The sequence below is a fragment of the Ambystoma mexicanum genome, chromosome 8, assembly GCF_040938575.1.
Source record: "Ambystoma mexicanum isolate Mex_15411 chromosome 8, UKY_AmexF1_1, whole genome shotgun sequence".
Lineage (NCBI taxonomy): Eukaryota > Metazoa > Chordata > Amphibia > Caudata > Ambystomatidae > Ambystoma > Ambystoma mexicanum.
The window spans coordinates 593,554,742-593,577,151 of NC_090929.1; the positions used below are offsets into that span (position 1 = coordinate 593,554,742).

At 42.2% G+C, this 22,410-nt stretch overlaps 1 protein-coding gene across 8 annotated transcripts in view; it reads left to right on the plus strand.

Moving 5' to 3' along the window:
- The window catches only part of ESPN (espin), a 1,343,653-nt gene that overhangs the window by 1,057,020 nt on the left and 264,223 nt on the right, over window positions 1–22,410 (plus strand). For 6 of the 8 annotated variants that reach the window (XM_069610300.1, XM_069610294.1, XM_069610296.1 and 3 more), the window contains one exon: window positions 1,882–1,908. The exons of 1 other annotated variant lie outside the window; for it this stretch is intronic. In XM_069610300.1, the coding sequence (XP_069466401.1) occupies window positions 1,882–1,908 (27 nt within the window). The remainder of the gene's footprint in view (window positions 1–1,881; window positions 1,909–22,410) is intronic. One more of the 8 variants, XM_069610295.1, reaches the window with a different exon arrangement.

Consider the following 22,410-nt stretch of genomic DNA (forward strand, 5'->3'; position numbering starts at 1 on the left):
AGTGGAGGAAGCAAGAGCAAGACGTATTTGCTACACACAAGGCAGGCTCATTGTGCACCCACCTGTACAAGGCACGCAGATTCCTAATATGCGCTGCTAGCCACCTCTGCTCCATCCTCTCCTTGCTGCCCAGTTCTTGCAAGGAAGTCAAGATTGGAACTAAAGTAGGTGGAGCATTGATATTATCTTCGAAAAGTGCTTTTAAATCAATGTTAATGTTGCAGTGTAGACCATAGAGCAAGGGGATAAGGCAACATATCAGTTAACAATTCCCACCACCACGCATCATTCATGACATCACATGGAGCATCACATGTGAAAGAACACATTACACCATGAATGATCTCACCATTGACATTGGATATCAGCTCATCAAGTGGTAAAGAAATGGTGAGTTGTTCATTTGAATGAACACAGATACGGTAGGGCTGATTTCACGCTTGTTTAATCGAAGTAGTGGCCTTTTAGTTAAAGCACATCATTGAGCATCTTAATAGTGAGTAGGAATGACACGTTTATTTTCAATCAAAAGAATGTTGTTCTTTTTCATTTTTGTTTTTTTTTCCTCTGAGCATTTAACAAAGTACATGTGAATTGTTAATGCTTTTTCATTGTCACTATAAAACAACATGTGTTTTAAGGAGTATCATTTGTAAGAAAAAGCACGCCAATAACAGGACTCATTTCTAAACACCTCCCTGCATTCCCCGACATAGCCACAGGTAAACTTTGAATATGATAATGTCAGGCTAGCCCCTGGTGTACCAGATGCAGCAAGGCAGCTCGCTCAGTTTGCATGATCCACAAGGAACCCTCAAGGTTTTCTAAGTAAAACAAATAAAAGCATTTACCTGCTGCCCCATTTCCGCTTCCAGTCTTGCTAACACCTTCTCTTGGAAGGCTATCAAGAACACGTATTTCCGCCTCCAATCGTGCGAACACCTTCTCTTGGAAAGCTATCAAGAACACGTGTACTTGAAGTCCTTGTCTGATGTTCTTGGTGTCCATCTTGGTTTTAGTTCCTTTACTTTTGTAAACAAATGGCTCACACACACTCCATGCCATTTCGCCACAATAATAAAGTCACTGAAAGCACCGCCAACATGATGTCAGGGTGCTACTCGCATTTGAAGGAAGCTGAGAGTGGCCAGCTCCACACTCTTCTTGAAGGCCTGGCTTCACTAGGGTCTACCAGCCTGAGGTAGCCAAGCCATTACTATTACTGTTTGGGTCAGACCATCACAGCAGCCTTTAACACCGCCTTAAAAAAGAATGGCCTTTAACATAATGACAGTGCATACAGACATTCAATTTATTTTTGCATTAATATAAGCAGCAAGAATTAAACTATGTTGGCCTAGGCTTGTGTTGAAAGTAATCAAAATAATGATAATTATTTTTGTTCAAACATAACATATATAAGATTTTTTGATTTTTTTTAGCCCTCTATATCATGCCACATATCACAACTACATACATTGTGTAACAGGTTTGGGTGTTCACATTCACAGGTTGATTTAAGCATTAATGTTTGTTAATTATATGTAATTTGCTGCAAATAAAGGAAAACTCATCTAAATGCATGTGCCTTGTATGGACAGTCTATTTTTCCTTCAAGTGTTTATGGAGCATGATTAACTTACCTTCTTCATTTTCCATGTTTTCACTAACAATTATTTCTTACTCTTCTTTCTTCCTTTGCTAAATTCCACTCCCGCGTGACTTCCCCTGTCTCGTTTCACGAACGTTTCTCTGCCTTCTCCCCCCCTTTCCTCTGCTCTTGCCCGCATGACTGCTTGTTTTGTGTCCCGCTGCTGGACTGCATGCCCGCGATGTGTCCCCCTGTGCCTCTTCTTCTGTGATTCTCTCTCTTCACCCTAGAAGTGAAAGCTCTGAGACAAAGGAAGAGTAAGTATACGCGCTCTATTTTTCCGCTATGATCACTCAGTTCCACAATATTACTTAGTGACTTTTTAACACTGGTGGCGAATGATCTCTCTATTGAATGCTCAGTCGAAACCAGAAAATAGTGACAGTGTGCTTATGACTGTGCTATCTTGAAAGACTAGAGGGTGTAGGGGCGGGGGGGCGATAATTCAGGAGTAAACCAAGCCAGCGTTACTCATAGCAAATTCTTGGCGAATCGAATTTCCCTCTCCAGGTTTAAGGCAGATGTATGTCTGAATTACTCAGAGTAATCTCTTTTTGAATTGAGTAGCCTTCTACAGGTTTAAGTCAAGAGTAAGTCAGAGTACCTTCTTTGTGAATTAATTGTAGCGATTGCTTGTCAACGTGAATGCAGACAATAATACCCCACTGCTGTCTCCAGTGACGCTTAATAATGCACGTTTGTATATTTAATTAGTACCCCTCTTTAGTTTGAAGCACTTGCCCCCTTAGGTTAATATTACCTTTGGAAGTCACCTGTATTCTTATATACATTTTGTTACTGTCCGTTTTGTTCCTTGTATATCTCCACAGTTGCTTACACCCTCATAAATTGGCTCACTGCTTGTTGTTATCTTTATGCATCAGTGTTCTTCAAATAAATACAAATAATAAAATCACCTGACACCAACTTCACAACCTACTTATTAATAAGCCTTTCACAAAAAAGTGACACAGGAGGTGATCCTCATTTAAATGACTTAACCTTGACATTCATAATTATTTCCGCAAATAAAACACTTGCCACATACGTTTGATAGCATATGATTGCCGTATACTTTGCATGTTTTTTTTGTCTAACATTGATAAATAACCCCATGACATTTAAAACTGAAATACACCTGCAGCTGCAGCTTAAAGACTCATAAAGCAACAGCTTGAAGAGTATGTCCTGAAATGTGTGAGGAAGCACACAGAGCAAAGAATAGATATTGGCCATGCAGTGTTCATGAACACAACAGCTTGCATGGTTCTAAAACAGGGGCTCCATCAAATCCGAATGACTATTTTGCAACAATTTATAAAAAGCTTTCAATAACTGCCCCAGCTCTCCCCACCCCATAGTCGTCCTGTATCTCATTGACTATCAAATGCATACGCCAAACACATTTCTAGGTGCTTCAATTAAATGTATTAAAACATTACAATTAATAATTGATACATACTTAGATAATAGTAATTAGATCCCCATGCACTTTTAAAAATGTGTTTTTTGCCAGAGGTTATGTGGAATATGTTTCGAACAACAGACATTGCAAATGACCCCGTTTTGAGTCATTTGCCCAATTTGGCAGAGAACAAGCAAACTTCCACAATGACACGGCAGTTCAGTCAATATTAATGAGGGAGGGAGGTGGGGCAGGAGGAGGGACTGCGCCGGAACAGCTTGGCAATGAATCGTTATTTCAGACGTCCGTGGATAACGCAACCATGTTTTACTTGAAATCAACATTATTGTCCAACGAAGAACATGAAGGTGTATATGTCTTATTCTCTAGTATATCCACTGCAGACCCGAAACGATGTTATGACTACGAGCTTATACTGTAAAGTCTGATTCAAAATTCAGCCACTTCTATCTAGAACTTCCCCCATGTATTTCACATTTCAATACAGTTCCTAAAGTTATTCTTTCTCTTTTTTGGTATGGAATGGGGATTGCATGGAGGGAGGGATATAAAATGTCCATATTCATGAAATGTTCCCTTCGCTTTTGTATATTATTCAGTAATTTATTTCCATGGAATGTTGGTAAACACACAGTAAATTATTCAGCTTATTACAAACATGTATGCACACCTCCTAGAGCAGTGGCAATCAAACATGTTTATGCCCAGTCCCTCGTTGAGTAAAAATGTTGTTGCCAGGCCTCCCCTTGAGAACAAATATTGTTGCTGCGCCCCACAAAATCATCGCTATATTTGTTTTGTCAATGAATTGTATGGAGCTATCTGACAATTGCATATAAAAAAAAAAAGAGAAATTGTTAAAAAGTGTTTTTTACATAATGTGTTCAAAGAAAGTATAATAAATGACTATTTTTGATACAAACTGGTGTGATATATGACAATATAATGATCAGAAAGCATATATAAGAGGTACAACCAAGAAGGGACAGTGGGGAAGCAAGTGACCCTTTAAACATAATGTTTTTTGTTCAAACTATAGCCTAATGGAGGGTTGTTTATAAGTGGTCGGTAAATAAGTACCTCCAGTCTCTCTCAGTTGTAGTGTGCGCCCCACAAATGCCATATCACCGTATATTTGTATTATTAAAATCAGTCACCAGACTCTTGTTTGGAAGAGCCTCGTGCCCCCTTGGATGCCAGCCTCACAGGCCCCTTAAGTGCCAGGCTATTATGCAAGTCTATGTAAAAATGACAAGCATACTCGCCCTTGGCACCAGTGTTCTAGAGGGTGATTTAAACATCTGGAGCGTCATACACAAATTTAGTCAAGATGATTGGGGACTGTTGAAATGGATCCCTAGATATAGAGGTTTGACAGTTAGTGCCTGATTCACAGCATCATTTTATTATGGCACAATCCCATTGGAAAAGGCTCTGTGAATCAGGCACTTAATGTGTTCATATGTAGTTGCAGTTATTGAATAGGTCTCCAAATGCTTAACTTGCTTTTGGTCTCATCACTAGTTTAGCTGTGCGGTCAGAAATGTGGTATTAATTCCTTTACTGCCACTTTTTTGGATGGTAAAAAAATTACCTGTTTTTACTGTGCCACCTAATTCTGGGTTTGACCTTAAAGTAATTCTATGAGGGGATGCTGCCAACACACCAACAACATGGCCGGTCATGTGATTGGTCACGTGACATGCCATGCTCTTCCCTTAAATGCAACATCTCCCAGAGTGTCACAATGCAGTGCTCTCTCCGTTATCTCGCCCCCTCCATCCCGTTCTCTGACTTCTTAAAATGTCATATACCCTCCTATATCGTCCTCCCGCTCCCGAGCATATCTCTTGGCTTCTGGAATTTTTGGTGTATTCATAATAAGACCCTGGCTTACTTCTTGTAACTCTTCTATTCCTGCTATGCTCTCCTTCTCCCACACCCCTCAATTAGCTGGTCGGGGCGATGGCACTGCCATTCTCTTTCACTCCTCTTGGAACACATCTACCACTACTACCAATCTTTCTGCATATCCTTCTTGTGCATATCATATTGCTGCTTTCTCTAACCGGTACCCTCTGATACTTCCTACAATTTACCACTCAACAGGCCCTTCTTCTTCTTTCTATGATGATCTAGATATTTTCCTTATCTCCCTCCTTCCTTCATCCACAGCCTTCGTTCTGCTAGGGGATTTTAAACTTCATCTTACATCAACCCACTTATCCTCACCTCTCCTGACCCTTCTTAGCTCTTTCTTTCTTACTCCTTTGTCTGCCCCCTTCTCACATCTCCAGGTCCTTACTGGACTTAATATCCTGCTCCCTTCCTCTTGATTCACCTGTTTCCTCTTAACCGTCTATTCATCTGATCATTTTCTTCTTTTGATCTCCTTTTCTTTACCCTCTATTCCCATTGCTACTTCATTTCTCTGTTGGGAGCTATGCTCCTTTTCTCCTGTTTCTTTTCTTTCCTCTTTCCACTCAAACCTTCCTACGCAGGCTCATTTCTATACTCTCTCTCTCCTGATTGGTCTCTGCTTGCCTTCACAGCTCTCTTTCTACCACCCTCTACTGTGCTCACCCTCTTTGACCCTTTATCACGTCTCAAACACCTCCTTAGCCTTGGCTCCCCCATTCTCTCTGCTATATTTATACTTCCCTGTGACATGCTGACTGCTGCTGGAAGTAAACACATAACCCCTCCGACTTTGATGCTCTGTGAGAGCCTCACACTTCCTATGATTCTGCTTTACTCGATGCTAAAATACTTTACATTTCTTCAATAATGTCCTCTCTTTCTCACCATGCTCTCCGCCTTTGCCAGGTCATAAACCATATGCACTCTCCCCATCCTCCTGGCCTTCCTATTGCATCTTGTCTTTTTTCCTATGACTTGGATGACTTTTTTACTTCCGCAGTATCTTCTCTATGTGTATCCTTCTCCTCTGCTCTTCCTCTTACTGGCAGTCTTTCTGACTTCTATACAGCCTCCTTTCTTGCCCGCACCCACCCTATGACTTCCCCCTTGACCTGCATCCCTTCCTTGCCATTCTCTCTATCCACCTCTCTCTCATTCCTTACTTAACCCTACTTACCAATCTCTTTCTGTCCACTGCAATCTTTCCCACATCATGTAAACATGCTGTTGTCATTCCGATTCTCAAAAGACCATCAACGAGTTGGGTGCAGATCTCTCTCTTTGTCTGGTGCCTTCCTTTCGAACGGCATCCCTGCCTCTCTGAAACTTGAGCAGAACCATCTCTGGTTCCGGAAGGATCTCAAGACTTTCCTCTTTGCTACTGCCTTCTCTCTTCCACTTCCCAGCTGATCTCCTGTCTGATACTCCACTGGTCGCCTGGCTACCCTCTGAACGACGGGCCCAGGTACCTGCCCTCCCAGCTGCACACATGCACTGCCTCCTTGGCAACCCTGCACTTGGGTCTATATCTGCATCCTTACAGTCCCCCTACCTGCACTTATCAGACACGTGTTTTCTGTACCTAACCTTGCACTGCCACCTGCTGGCCGCACTACTTGTTCTTTGATGTTTGATCCTGTGTCTTGCACTTCTCCTCCTCCCCTTTTCTGCTTCCCTCTCCCCTGCACTTGTGCGATCTCAATGTCACTAAGCCTAGTAAGATTGTTGTCTTGTCCTTCCCTTGTCTCCCCTCCCTTGCCTTGTCACGCCTTGAAACACTTGTGTATAAGCGTGTTATAAATACCATATCATATCATGTCAGTTGAACCTTCGTACCATCCAACTTCCCACCTATGTCTTTGCTTCCCTTTCATTCCAAACTTGTAGAAAGAGCAGTATACTCCCAAATCTCCTCATTCCTCAATTTCCATTCTCTACTGCCTTTGACTCAAACTGGTTTCCACCCTGGTTACTCCACAGAAACTGCTCTGCTTAACGTTACTAACTCCCTTCTTCTCTCTCGTCATAATAAGTCTTCATCTATACTCATCTTGCTCGACATTTCGGCTGCATTTCACACTGTTAATCACCCAACACTTCTCTCTGTTCTCACCCATTGTGCACTTGTTCCATTCCTATCTCTCCATTCACTCTTATTCTGTTTCCTGAGCTGGCCAAACCTCTTCTCCTCATTCTCTCCATACGGTGTTCCACAAGATTCGGTGCTTGTCCCATTGCTTTTCTAAAACTACACCATTCCACTCTTTTCACTCATTGAGTCCTTCAATCTATCATTTCATTTCTATGCGGATGACACCCAGATTTTCTTCTCTTTTGCATACTTCTCGGACTCCCTCCACTCTAAGATCTCTGACTGTCTCCCCACTGTACCACCCTGGATGTCCTCTTGCTTTGTATGTCTTGAACCCTCTAAGACTGACGTTTTTGACTTTCCTTCCTCTTCCCCTTCACATTCTCCCCATCTCCTCCCTAACCTCTACTTTCCGTCCTTGTGTCTCCCCTTTGTGTTTCACTCGCAATCTCAGCGTACCTTTTGACTCCTCACTGTCATCTTGTCATATTTCTTCCACTGCCCATATCTGTCGATTTCACTTATACAATTTCCATCCTTTTCTATCTTTCCATGTTACAAAACTTTTCATCACCTCTAGTATTTTCTCCCACCTCGATTACTGCTCGATCCTTCTTATGGGCCTTCTGTCGTAGTCTATAACTCTGCATTTTGTCTTCTTTTTTCTCTGTCCCTACAATCGTCCGTTACCCCATCTATACTGAGCCTTTCTCTTCTTTCCTTTGACTCCTGGCTTTGTTTCTGTTTTCTCTCCATTGTCTTCAAGTGTTATCATGGCCTAGCTCCACCTTATCTTGCTGTTCTCAACTCTTCTTACACTCCATCTCAACCTCTTGGTAACAGCATCTCCACCTCCTAACTTCTCCTGAGCCTTCCTGTGGCCCCTCTCGTTTCCTACCCTTTTCTCTGCTCATCCCTAAACTATGGATGCCCCCGCCCCCACCCATCCGCTTCCCGCCAAATCTTTCACTCTTGTCTAAAAGCTTATCTTCTTACCTCTTCTTCATCACTCTAATTTCTCATTGACACCAGTTACTGTCTCTCTAATTATTGCATTGCTTGTGGACCATATTATGTAAGTTGTTGTGCAGTGCATTGCCAAAGTGCTTTATGAATCCCAATAAAAAACTAAATACAAAAATAAAGCGAGATGAGCTAAGGGGTGGGTGGTGAGTTTTAGAACACTAATTGCATTGTTCACTTTTCATCTGGTCTCTAATGCTAGTTATGGTCTTGTACTGTTCGCGGATGTATTCACCCATAGTTCAGGCTCATAAATCAGGTGATGGCAAATACGTGAAATTGTTAACTGGCACCACTGTCAATAATGATGCACTATAAACTTGCAACATTCCTTTAATCAAGCATAAATCTATGCAAAAACAATGAACCGGTTCCACCTCGAAAACCAGTAGTTTAACTGTCATCATTATAATTCAGTTTATGTTGATAAGAATCCATCAAAATCCATATAGTACATTATCAAAAGCATACACTTCCAAAAGGAAAAAGAGGTACAAACTGCATTTAATTGTCCAACGTATGCACAAAAATTACAAGGAGTGTTTCCATATTGTATGTGTTTGCTGAAATATGAAGCACGCAGCCATGGTTACCTTCCCTGCAGTCAATAAACTTTGAACTTTGATAGGCAAAGATGTTTCACTATATTTTCATTACCAGTCATAACTCTTTGATCAACATAACCAAGTCATGATTGTTGACATATGACCTTACCGGTGCCGGTAATCCCTTACCGCATACCGTGTAATGAGGCCCCCTGCTCTAGATCTTTGCTTCCAAAAAAACATGTATTTCTTCTGCATAATGTATTTTTCCAACCGTTTTGCTCTAATATTGAGCCCAATTGCCTCTTTTCCTCCATTAAAGACCATAAATATTGTTAGATTTTCTTTTTGTGAATAGCTATTTTATTCCACTAAAGCACATCCTCTAAAGGAATACCCACAGTTCACAATCTCACCTGACAATTCTGGGGCAAGAAACAGTCTTTATAAGAGTTAAAAATCTGCTTTATTTATATAATGTCAAAACCAAAGGTCGTCCCCAAACCTTTTGCTGGGGAAGTCATTCCCATTTCATACAAACAGAGGCAGCATGTTTACAAGAAGAAGAATGGACCTGTCTGTAATATTCTCTCTAATGTTTATAACACACACACACACCCATAAACAATTGAATATATCTATAACTTGTTTGTTATTTCTAAGGCCCTCATTCCAACCCAGGTGGTAAGTTCCCTACTTTACCACCATGGTGTAAACTCTGTTTACACCATGGTGGATGGCGGATTTACCGCCCCATTCCAAGGTGAGTGGGGCGGTAAATCTCCAATCCCCATTTAATCTTCCTCATTCCCATTTTTGCCCCATAGGGCATAATGGGAGTGGGGAAGGCGCTAATTACGGCACTGTAAATTACGGTGCCGTAATTAGCGCCAAGGACGCTTAGCGCCTTGGTACTTAACGCCTGCTAAAAGCAGGCGTTAAGGTGGAAATCAGGCGTTAAGGGTTAACGGCGCCGACGGCGCCGTTAAACCCTTAACGCCTGGGTTGGAATGAGGGCATACGTATCAAAATACAGTTCAATCTTTACATAGCGCTTCTCAGCTGATATAATGTACACTTTTGCTAATCACGTACCCTTAAAGACCAGATACTATGCTGATTTCTGCTCTTTCTGGTAAATCATCTTGCCTTACTGTGATATGTGTGATGTCCTTTGTTCTCTTTTCGTGAACCTGATACATTATTTGGTCAAACAGCCCTCTCTGCAGCCATCAATGTTATCGACCTCACTATCTTCCTAAGAATCCTATCCTACAGATGAAACTCTCAGACACTCTTCTTAATGTTTTTTTCTACTTGAATTATTATAACTATTATCATTAAGGTAATCATAGCGTGCAGACCTAGCTTCGAGAAGCAAAGGAGCGCTTTACAGAGGTACACAACAATACAGATACACAACAGAGCACTTTACAGAGCTATACAACAGAACAAATGCATAATACAGTGCTTCTCAGAGGTAACAACAGAACAGATATACAGCAGGGGTGAGATACAGAAGGGCAAAGTGGAGGGGTACAACTGTACAGCCGGGGAGGAGTGGGGTGGTTGGTGTTTAGTGAGTCAGGTGATGCCAGGACCAATGTGATGGCCTAGGTGTTGAGGAGGAGAGACTACTTGAAGCAGTGGGTTTGGAGTTCTTTTCTGAATTGTAGTTGCGTGGGGGTGAGTCTGATCATGACAGGGAGGATGTTCCATAGTCTTGGAGTGTAGGCAGAGAAGTCTTGCTTTCACGTCCTTTGCTTTTTGCATAATTGGATTTCAAGTCTACACGTGTTCTTTCTTCTGGTGGTGCGTTGTACACCAGAGATGCTGAGTTTCTTCATGAGGTAGCTGGGTGACTTCAGTGCGAATGCCTTATGGATGATGCAGCAAGACTTGAAGGAGATTCATGCATGCAGTGGGAGCCGGTGAAGGTTGATGAGGCCCCGGGTGATGTGGTTGTATCTGCATAGACCGTTGATATGGCGTGCAACTGCATCTAGGGCACTTCTCAGGGGCCCAATGGAGGACGACAGGAAGCCTTTAAAGGAGGGAATAGCCCCATCGAGGAGGGATAGGACCAGTGCTTAAAGAGTGGATCTAACGCTGTCCAGAGGGAGGGCGAGATTGACTTTCCGCAGGAGGCAGAGCTGATTCCAAGCAGCCTGTTTTTTCTTAGCTAGGTGTGTCTTGAAGGAGATGTATTTGGGAATGTGGAACGCAAGGAACTTATGATGGAGGTGAGTTTAGGTGTGGAGCCATCAGGGTTCATGGTTGATAGCCAGGTCTGTACCTCTGGGTGTTCACTGTTGTTGGTGAAGAGTAGCAATTCGTTCTTGGAGGGGTTGAACTTCAAGTATGCATTGGACATCCAAGACTGGATCAGCGAGAGGCAGGTTTTGAGCCTCTGGATCTCCTCGATGGAGTCGATCTTGATGTTTAGCTATGTGTCATCAGTGTATTGGTGGATGTGGATGTTGTGTGTGGCTAGGAGGGCTCACAGCGGCTTCATCTATAGATTGGATTGAAGATCACTGGGGAGAGGATGGAACCCTGTGGGACTCCACAGCTGACAGATAGCATTGGTGATCTAGAGCAGTCCATCTGAACAAACTGCTGACAGTAGGTGAGGTAGCACTTGAACCAGCGTAGGACAAGGTCGCTGATCCCGATGCACCAATTTAGGTTGTCCTTGAGTACCTGGTAGTCTTCTGTGTTGAAAGCGGCTGTGAGGTCAAGTAGAATGAGGAGGCAGGGTGGCTGGTGTCAAGGATTTTGAGAGCATCGTCGATCACCTATATGGTTTCCGTCTCCGTGGTACATCTGGGTCTGAACCCAGATTGGTACTTCCTTGCTGGCATCACACACTTCATCTCCATGCGCCCTATAGATCAAATCCCACCCAATATGGTGAACCACAAAGAGCTTCCCTGAACCCATCTCCCCCTTTTAATCCTTTATATTGAATAATTCCTCAGGCATACTCTTAGCAACCAGAACATCCACTTTCACCAGCATGCAGCCATCACATGTACTACGATATCTTGTCCCACTCAGAACTCCACCCCTCCGACCTTGACAACAAGCTGAAACCCATGACACACACAAACACCAGAGATGCAAGCAAAACCTCCTACACATTGCCCTCTACAAGCTCACATGCACACAAAAACACAATGGGCAACCAAAGATTGCAATTCACTCCCATCCCACATCTGAACCACACCATCATCACCTTCTGCAAAAGTCTCAAAACTCACATCTTTCCTCAAACCTAATCTAGGTGGACCACCTCCCCTGCTCTCCTTTGTCTTTGTAAATCTTCCTATCCTGTTCTGAAAATATTTTGAACTTTGTAAAGTGCTCCAAACCCTTTTGTGGGGGAAGTACTGTAGAAAAGTTTAACTAAACTAAATAATGAAGAGTTTAAAAGTAACTAAAAATTGAATATTGTGACATTAACCTTTTGAAGCAAAATAAGAGTGCTGATATTCCTCGACTACTTTGAATACTAAATTGAGCATTTCAAGACAATGGCCCCATTAAGAGTTTGCCGGTATCCTTGCAGTAATACCACCAGGATACCGGCAGACAGAATTACCGTTACTGGCACTTGGTCTGGCTGAATTACTGCCAGATTACAAGTGCCAGTAAGGCGGTAAATCTCCAATCCAATGAGTTCCATAGGACACTATGGGGGGGATTTGCCAGTATTACTGGCACCTGTAATATTGATGATGGTAATACTGGCTTTGTTTGCCAGTATGGTGGCGGAATTACCTCCAGTTGGTAGCCAGAGGTAATTCCGTCCACCCCACCGGCGAACTTGTACCTTACCAGTGCAGTGACATGCAGGTATGCATTAATCCTGGCATGTTATTACCTCACTGGCAAAGTTGTAATGATCCCCAATAACTAAATGTGTTTTTATATGCTGTTATTAACTTCTAATGAATTATCCCACTGTCGCAAAACAGATTTTATCATATTCATTCTGCAATTTCAAAAATATAATTAAAAGGATGTTTTTCAAAATCATGTCCCATATAACTAGCCTTTTCAATGTTTTAAATTTGCCCAAAATGAATGTTCAACCTCAGAGCAAACAAGAAACAAAATCATCCAGTACCAACCCACTTGTTTAGCTAATTATTCAAAATGTTTGCAAATTCAAAGATATTTTTATCCAACCACATTTTTCCAATATATCTTTAGGACTCAAACCACCCAAAAAACAAAATCGAGCAGTACTAGTCCCAGTAGCCAGGATTGTGCATGAGGTTCCAAAGAGCCCTGGCCCACCTGGGGTCTTCAACACCACCAGCTCCCTTTTCTGCATCTCAGAAATCAAATACCATCTTTGGTAGGTCATATATAGGAGACGTACAAACGGACATGTTTGTACAAAGCCTTCTCTAGGACCTATTTCTACAATAAATCCCTGCTCTAAAAAACAACAAACCGGTGCTTGTCAGGAAGTTGAACACATAAACCCTTGATGAGGTCCATGGTGATGATGTATTTAGCATTCCCCAGCCTCTCTATGAGCTCGTCATTTGATGGCACAAGATAGTTACGAAGCCCGAGATGGAATTTAGTCTTTGAAAATCAATACAAAAACATCAAGACTTGTCCAGTTTGGCAACAAGCACAATTGGGGAGGACCAGGGACTCCTAGTCTTAGAATTTTAGTTATCCCCTCCTCTATCACTTTTCTGTGATGCAATAAGGTTTGAGGTTCATAGTTTGCCCGTGAGGGTTTTGATGAAGACATTGTTTGACCCTCTTTGGATCTTCCGTAAAATATCCTCTGAGGTGATGATGCTGAAAGTTGGACTTCTTGACAAGGTCTGTGATGTGAGAGGAGAAGGAGAGTGAAGATTCAAATATGACCCCAAGGTTTTTAGTCTCAAAAGAGGGTGAGCGAATAGGACCCAAGGAGGGTGGCCAGAGGAAAGGGATCAACCTCTCACTCTCTGCTTGGCAAAAGGTGTGACCTGCAGAGAGTTGGAGCTAGAGGAGCGAAGAACTCTAGCAGGGAGATATTTAAGGAGAGAAAGCTGGATGTAGAGAGGTCCCAGGCCCCACACATCCTTGTGGTCATCCACAAGTCATCAGTGGCCTAGTATCAAATGAACCAGTGTTTTCCAAAACTACAAGATTCTCCTCTGTGAAACACAAAAGATTAATATTTATTATTAATTGAAAAATGATATGAATAATACTGGTTTCATAATATTTCCTAACACAGCCTCATGTTTCATATCCTTGAATTCAGGAGGAAGGGTCAAATCTAGATGTTGCATTAATGTGAGGGATTCCTGTTCAAAGAAATGGGAGAATGTATGATTATGGGCACAAATGGTTCTTAACTCACCCATGTCAGATGCTGAAAGAATTCTGACTAAATAAAAGAAGAGGTGTATTCTATGGGAGTGTCAACCTGTTCAGCGAACTAATGGAAGGACATTGCCAGTTAAAATGTGTGATGTCAGGTATGACATACTGTGGGAAAATTTGACATCACATATAGAGAAACACACATGAAGTGATGGGGAGTAAAGGGGCTGTGAAGGTTGAAGAAGGGCAAACCTCTGGCCAACTGGATGAATGCTGAGCTTGGATAATATCTGGAAATTAATGGGCCTTGTCAATGAGGTCGACTATAGCAGATTGTACCTGAGGCAGGCCTGATTTCCTCGAAGTAGTTCAGACCAGATGTGGGCTAGCTTACTGGGTGATCACCTGAAAGCTTTGATGGTCCATGCTGGCTCTGTGTCTTAAAGAATTGTTTAAAAGTGAGTCTAAAAAATCCCCTTTCTAATTAGCTATACGCTTCATAGAATAATGTCCCTTCTAAATCCCTGGAGTGGGATTAAAATGGGGGAGGCTGATTACAAATTGAATGCTTTAATAAGTTATGTTTTGCATCTTGGTGCCAGGATTAGAAACGGTGAGATGTGCCAACCCAGAGCTAGAATAGCAGAGTTTAAGTGAGCACCAGAATTGCAGATAGTTCTCAGTATGCCTAAGGGCTAGTGGGAGATCATGCCACAGTTTACCGGCTGCAACAGAGAAAGCCTGGCCGCCAACCCGACAAAGGTGGAATTTAGGGATGACAAACAGACAGGCATTACCAGAGCGGAGAGAAAATCTTCCCCCTGGTTATAGTACGCCTGGTGGACAAGACAGAGAGATTTAAATATGATCCCTTTGGCCATCAGAAGCCAGGGAATGGATCGTAATACTGGACTGATATGATAACCATAGAGGGCAGAGGTGGCTATCCGGGAAGCAGGGTTCTGCAGAAGCTGCATCCGATGTATCAGGCTGATAGGCGGAGCCAAGAACAGGGTATTAGAGTAATCTAATTGACTTGTAAATAACTAGGTGCCTACCGCAGGGCACAGATGAGTAGGTAGAAAGGGTAGAACCCTGCAGAGCACCGTCAGCAGAAAATGATCTGTTTTACAGACTGTTAGTCAGAAATGCACTTTTCCTTCCCACTGTGTTGAAATCTGATTGAGATTACATTTTTAGAAAGGAACAAATAGCATTTTGTAAACCGTAGGCAAGAAAAATGAATGCTGAGAATTTGTACAGTTATAGTCAATAACTGAGACTATGAACAGAGCTGCCATCTTCATAGCCTAAATGAGAATTCATAAATCAGCACCTGTGAAAGCGTAGTCATTTTAAAATAGATATTTGGATGAAAGAGAGCTTTTCTCAACCATTTCATAGAAAATATGCAATTTCAAATAAAAAGTAACATTTCACAACTGACATTGTGTTATATTAGAGGTTGCCACTTAGTGAAGAACAATTACAACACACTAAAATATCATAACAAAACAGTTAACATTTCTACAATGGTGGTAAAAGATACAATACATGAATTCATACATGCCCCCGTGTCCCAGGAACTGTTCTGGGGAAAAAACAGTAGGATGCTGAAAATAGCTGGCCTACCCCAATACCCTTTGCCCCCACCCCTGTATACCTAATTGCTTAGCAACAAGTGGTGAGTGTCTGCATGGCAACTTCGCTGGCATGTACTAAGTACCGGTACACTAATAAGGGCAAAACATATCTTCTGATGTGTATTAAATATTCCTAAATCCAGCATACCATTTTTTAAATATCACAAAATACTGCCATTTTAGTATTCCCACAACATCACCTCCAACATTGCTTCCGTAATCCAGGCTAAAAAGAGGGCTAGATGGGTGGGATAAAACATTCTTAATGTTGCTGCAGCCAAGCCTAGTCCTGCAAGCACACAAGAAACAAAGAGGACACACACCACCTGCATGCCCACTTTTATCCAGACCCATTACCAGTGTGAATGCAACCTCCCTGCCTTGTGGCAGTGCTCCCTGATGATGTAATGGGTGTCAGCATGGCATTCCCACCCCAAAAATGCTCTTCCGCTACATGCGTCCCTAGATTGCGAAGTCAACATGATGTTTTATATTGCCTGAATGTTCACATGACCAAATCAGCAAACTTTTCCTTTTCTATGAATCTGTCATGTCCCGTGTAGAACAGCATTCTTTGTGGCATTGTTGGAGACATGAGATCTCCTTTGTTACCTCTCCTCTCAAGATGGAAGTTTGTGTGCTGTTTATCGGTCCAGTGGATTTGCATCGTGCAAGGCACATTTCCTGTGTTTTGTCTGATTACTGTTCCGAATGCCATAAAGGCTCCAGTTACCATGGAGACAATGCGTTGTTACTCTCTTCCAGACCCTTCGTAAGTTTGCTCTTGTATTTCTCTGTATTTCTGATATGCTTTTCCAGAAAGCTTCCTTTCTTCGACTGTTCTAATCTACCTATTCTCTTTGTCGACTACCAGCTGACTTCGCGACCCTGTTGTACTCAGTGCTCAGATCCTGCAGTCTCTCACCTCGCACACAGTTGTGCACTGGCGGTAGGTCCCGACTTTTAGAGCAGATAGCGATTCCCCACGGAGCTCCACAGGAATTCACTATCTCCATCCTATTATTTTAGCGCAAACACTCTTCATGGTCCCAGAGGTCACTGAACAGCATTAGCTGAGATCAGAGCCGTTAGACAACCAACTGCAAACATCTGAATGAAGCTCGAGACAACATCAAGATCAGCACATCGCTCTCAACCCGAGCCATAGGGTGTTATTCCCTTGAGGGGTTTCCCTTCTGGCCCTGCGTCCCTTTATCCCGTCAAGCTGGGAGAAGGAAGGCAGGGACAGAGGGGACACTTCTCCTAAGCTCCTCAAGGCAGTTGCATCTGATCTGACAGGTCAGTCCTTTCTGTATATTAGTGGTAATCATGACAGAATAAACCAGACACCTATGAATAGCTTTCCAAGACACATTCTCCCTCCTCCCCTTCCAATACAGTTATTTTCAGGTTAGGTCTCTTTACCAATGCATGGTTTGCCCCTTTGTAATTTTCTACCTTCTCAGCTGCTCATAGAGAAAGGCTTCAATCCATTCAGCAAGGATCTCAAAATATTCCTTGCCAGAAAAAAACATGGGGCCTCATTACGAGTGTGGAGGCAGCCATGGAGCTATTAGCTCCATGGCTGCCTCCAAACCGGGCTCCATTACCAGGTTCCTGCAATGAGGAATAACCGTTAATTCCTACATAGGAGAACCCGGTAATTCCTCCTTGCAGGAACCATTCTCCATTCCCATTTGAGCCCCCATAGGGCTCAATGGGAATGGGGATGGAGGTAAGAACGGGCACATTACAAGTATCCCGTTGTTATCTCCCTCTTCCCCTCGCGGGACCCGGAAAAGACATCTGGTTTTACCAGAGGTCTGATGCAGGTCCCGCAAAGGGAACCTCGTAATCGGCCATGACGGAATGAAGGGGGCCGGTCCCGTATCAGCCCCTTCATTCCGTCAGCACCAGGGTCGTAATGAGGCCCATGGACTTTTACATTAACTCTAGCTTCTTGACGCCTTTTACCCACCCTCCCTCTACTGTAGCACCCTACCCTAAGTGCTCTGAAGCCACAGTCAGGTAGTCCAGAAGTAAAATGCATGACGTGTGAATGATAATCAATATGATAAAGATCTTGTCAATACAAAACCTTTACATTTTGAAAAAAATCAGTGATTTGAGGTTTGCATACTAAACAATATGGGCTGAATAGTCTCATGAAAACATACCATAAAGAATAACATTGTCATGAAATTCCCTTGTTGAGTTACACTACAAACTAATAATATATAGAACTGATATCACCAGGAATCCAATTTCAGAGTACCCGCTAACAATGGTGTAATTATTACCCACAATATGGCATTTCATTTACCTACCTGGGGGTTGAAGGGCTGAGTCGACCCATCCAAGGCGTCTAGCCCAGGATGCATGAAATTGTCCTGTTCCAAGCCAAACGCGTTTGGGTTGAGCAATCTTCCTGACTGATACATAGGAGTGGAGTCTGGCACAATAGCAAATAATACTTAATAATGCAGCTAATAAAGCCTCTTGTATTTAAATGATTTGCACATGGCTATTTCTTTACCCCAATTGTGCCCATTGTTCTGGCAATATGTGTGATTGATACGTGAAACTATCTTCTTCTTGGTAACATGGTTTTGTGTTTTTTTTCCCCAAACCTACAAAACATGTTAATTGAGTAGCATCATGCAGTTGTTCTTTTCATTTCTCTGTACAATAATTGTAGGTTCACTTTTATTGTATTTCACCTGTTATTTTTTCCTACTTTAAGGGTTTTAGTTGTGTATATTGCATCTGCTGATTATTTTGCAAGATTCACTTTTCTCATGACTTCATTCCTTGAATGGACTCCAAATGTTCCCTCTCCACTCTGGGTTATGTTTGTTAATACTGCTGCATAATGCTCAACAATATTGCTATTGTGAATAACATTGGCCACATTGTAAACATTTCAGAGAAATTGGGGGGGGGGAAATGGGCATTCATTGCACCAAATATTTTCTTAGTAACTTGTATTCGCTTCTAAGCTACTCAGACATTGGCTAGTTTCTGGCTCCTCTCAGCAAGTGATGCCTTTTCACATAATGGACATTGGCTATGGTGGACCACTGTCTCGAGGCAGTAATGCCTTCAAGCCTAAAGGCAGTTGTTCTCTACAATCACTGTCTAGAATCCAAATAAGTACTTCACAATGTACCAAACTCCTTCACATTGTTTCCACGATTCCCTTCCGAGGTAGAGTTCACAATTGATGTTGACTGCAGACATACCCTTAGATGGAGGACTGCTGTCTCGTATAGACTTCTAGCTTAATGATAGCTGCTGTGTGCCTTCAGGTGCTCAAACAAAAGTCTCACCGTTAATATTTATATGGCAATTCACGCTAATAAGTAGGATTCTAATCAATCCAGATTTCGTAAGGGAACCAGTACATCTCATCGCACATAGGCTCGCTGCATTATGTAAAGCGTAGATATGCCGGGCATTGCAAACGACTGACCTCGTGGTATGGCTTTTCTACAATGGGGCCATGTGATTTACCTGTCTATAGTGGATTTCTTTATGGAGGGCATATACATAAGTGCAATAATGTTATTAAAGCTACCCCCCCCTTCTGTTTCACTTTTCTGAGAGTCATTTCCCTCTCATTGCTGAATGATGCTCATTGATGAGCTCCCTCCAGATCCCCACTGGATGCACTACATGCTAACCATGTATGTTATCTGCACATATGGGTCAACTGCTAACCCTGCTGTGAGTGAAAATCCTTGATGTCATCCCCATTGTGCCACGGGATGTAGGACTATGATCATGCACTAGATTATAAATCCACCTTGGACTTTACATGTGTTTCTGCCCACATATTTTCCACTGTTAACAATTTTAGAGTTGACCCCTATACTTGCAGTGACTATTCCCTTTTTAGGGCATCTTTTAGAGGTATTCTTACTATGGATAACTCTGATCAGATCGCAGACTCCCTACAGATTAAGCCTCTTAACCAGGCTGTAATTTGGCGCCGAGAATATGCGGCCAGGTTTACTGCTATGACTGGGGGGACTCTTTGGAGATATGTGTCCTCTTTCTTTTTCACCTCGCTTGAAGGACACACTTGCAGCCCTGATTCTGTTCTCGACCATTAGAATGGATAGTAACCGCACAATACCTTCTCACAGGCTTTGTGGGTGATACATGCTAAGAAGAAGAAGTTGAAGGGGATATTAAGGAAATACGAAAATTGGGCTTATACGTGGTTGCATTCATAACTAAGATCAAAGAAATGTATAGAAATTGGGTGAAAGGGCATCGTGCCCTGTTAATGCAAAGAGACGCCAAAAGCATGTTAGCAGCCCTAGCATCTCGAGATATGACTAACCTTTGGAGACTAATATGAGGGGGTGGGAGTGTGCAACTCTCTTTGCAACACTAGCCAATTCCAGGCTTGGGAGAATTACTTCAATGAGCTCTATTATGATGTGACTAGTACTAAAGTTTGTGCTTTTGCGACCATGAGGCCTTTAATGGCTAGGGACGCCTGGGTCCTAATAGACATTGATCCACAAAGAACTCAGGTGGCTATGGAGAGGGCCAAGTCTTCAAACGCCCTGGACCCGATGGGATCCCCAACTTGACATTAGAATCAGTGCCTTCTGTATGGGCTGAGGTATTGTTTCAGCTGTTTTGAAAAATGGTTGGCGCGGCCAGGTGCCCTGCTACTTGGAGAGAGGCCATTGTGATAGTCATTTTCAAAAGGGGTGATACAGCGAATCCGGCCAATTACCGCCCCATCTCCCTTTTGGATGCTTCCTATAAGATTTTCTCTACCTTCCTGCTTCTTGCACTTGAAAGATGGGCAATTCACGCTAATAAGTAGGATTCTAATCAATCCAGGTTTCGTAAGGGAACCAGTACAGCTCTGAATTGCCTTGTATTACAACTTTTGAAGAATCAGGCTTTCCAATCGAAACACACAATATATCTTTCCTTCCTTGATGTCTCTAAGGCATTGATTGTGTGGATCAAACTGGGCTTTGGTTAATGCTTAGGAATTGGGGCTGTCCGGAGGCCTTGGTTTGGTTGCTGGAATTCGTGCATAAAGACATTAGAATTAAGGTCAGGCTGGACAAAAAGGGAATGTTCTCTGGATGGATCTAAGTGTATCCTGGTTTACGTGAGGGCAGTGCACTAGCTCCCTTTTTATTTAATGTATGCATCTTTGGCATTAGGGCAGCTGTGGAAGGTATAGGGGTTAATCCTCCAAGGTTGGGACATGTGAAACTTCAGTATCTTTTATATGCTGATGATCTTGTTTTACTTGATCACACTGCTATAGGCTTGCAGAAATCCCTGACACGGACACAGGACCTTGGACTAGAGATCAGTGTGACCAAATCTAAAATCTTGGTTATTAAACAAAGAAAGATCTTGTCAGGTAGATCAAACTTTGTTTGGTATATTGATGGTAAAATGTTGGAGGTGGTCACTGACTTTAATTATCTTAGTGTGGTGATCAAATCAAATCGATTAGTGCCTCTGGCTAATCAAGCCTAGAAGTTAGATGCTATCTCAGCACCTGCACAACTTCGAGTGCTGGACAGAAAATATGGACATTTTTCATTACTGCCAGTGCTCAAAATGTACAACCAGGTACTAGTACCAAAACTAACTTATTGGGCATAGGTCTGGGATCTTGGATTTGGATTCGGGTAAAACTGAGTTTTTTTATTTGGAAACAATTTCTGAGACTTCCAGGTGGTACCCTGTTCCCGCCGGTTAAGCATAATCTGGGTATTACATCTTTAGACACCAAGGTCCACTGTAGAAGAATTCTAACCTTCAGATCTATCTTGTTTCCGCCACCCTCAAATCTTTTTATTCAATTGAATACACTGTACAATCTAGACAACTGACCAACGCTTAATATCTGGGTAAATTCTGTTCTGAACATTGTTAATGAAAGGGCAGAACCGTTGGATGAATTGGAGCGTAATCCGGGCAAGGTTAAGAAGTTATTATTTGAAAATGACTGGATTGCAAATAGGGAAAAACTGCTTGTTAACGGTTATTCGAGAACTTTTCTCCAGAAATGTAATCATTCATTTCTCCCCAGAAATACATGATAAAACATCCTTCAAGATCATTGAGAAACTTCTGGCTATGTATAAAACTAAACTTACTTCCAACCAACGATGTCCTAGGTGGCCGGGCATGGGTTTCATCCACTGAAACGCCTGTGTCGTTGCTGTAGAATTGACTGTTAAACTTTAAACATCTAATTGTGGAATTTCCGGCCCTAACTTTTCAACAAGAGGACATTTTTTATCCTATTTTAATACTCGTCCTTTGTTAACGTGGGAATCTTTCTGGTGGAGGCTACTAGTTAGTCCCAGTGACAGACTGTTAATTAACGTGATGAATCTACAAAAATCACTCGTGTCTTGGTATGAAATCTTTTTGTTTTAAAATGGTTTTCATCAAGTAATACTTGATGTTGAATTACTGTATTTTTTATTTTGTAAGTTTGTTTTTATTGTACGAAATGGTTTTTATGTGAGTATGTGTGTAAAGTTTCATTTGTTAACTATATCACACAATAAATAAATTAAAATAAATAAATAATTGCAGGAATGTTTTCCATTCCACTTTATTGTACAACCAAGCTCAAACGGGAGCTGTACTGAACCAAACGTAACCTCCCACAGACACAAACAGATTTACCCCAATAATGTTAAACTCCAGGGTGGCCAAAATCATCAACTCAGCAGGTCAACCACAGAGAACCTGCCAAAGAAGCA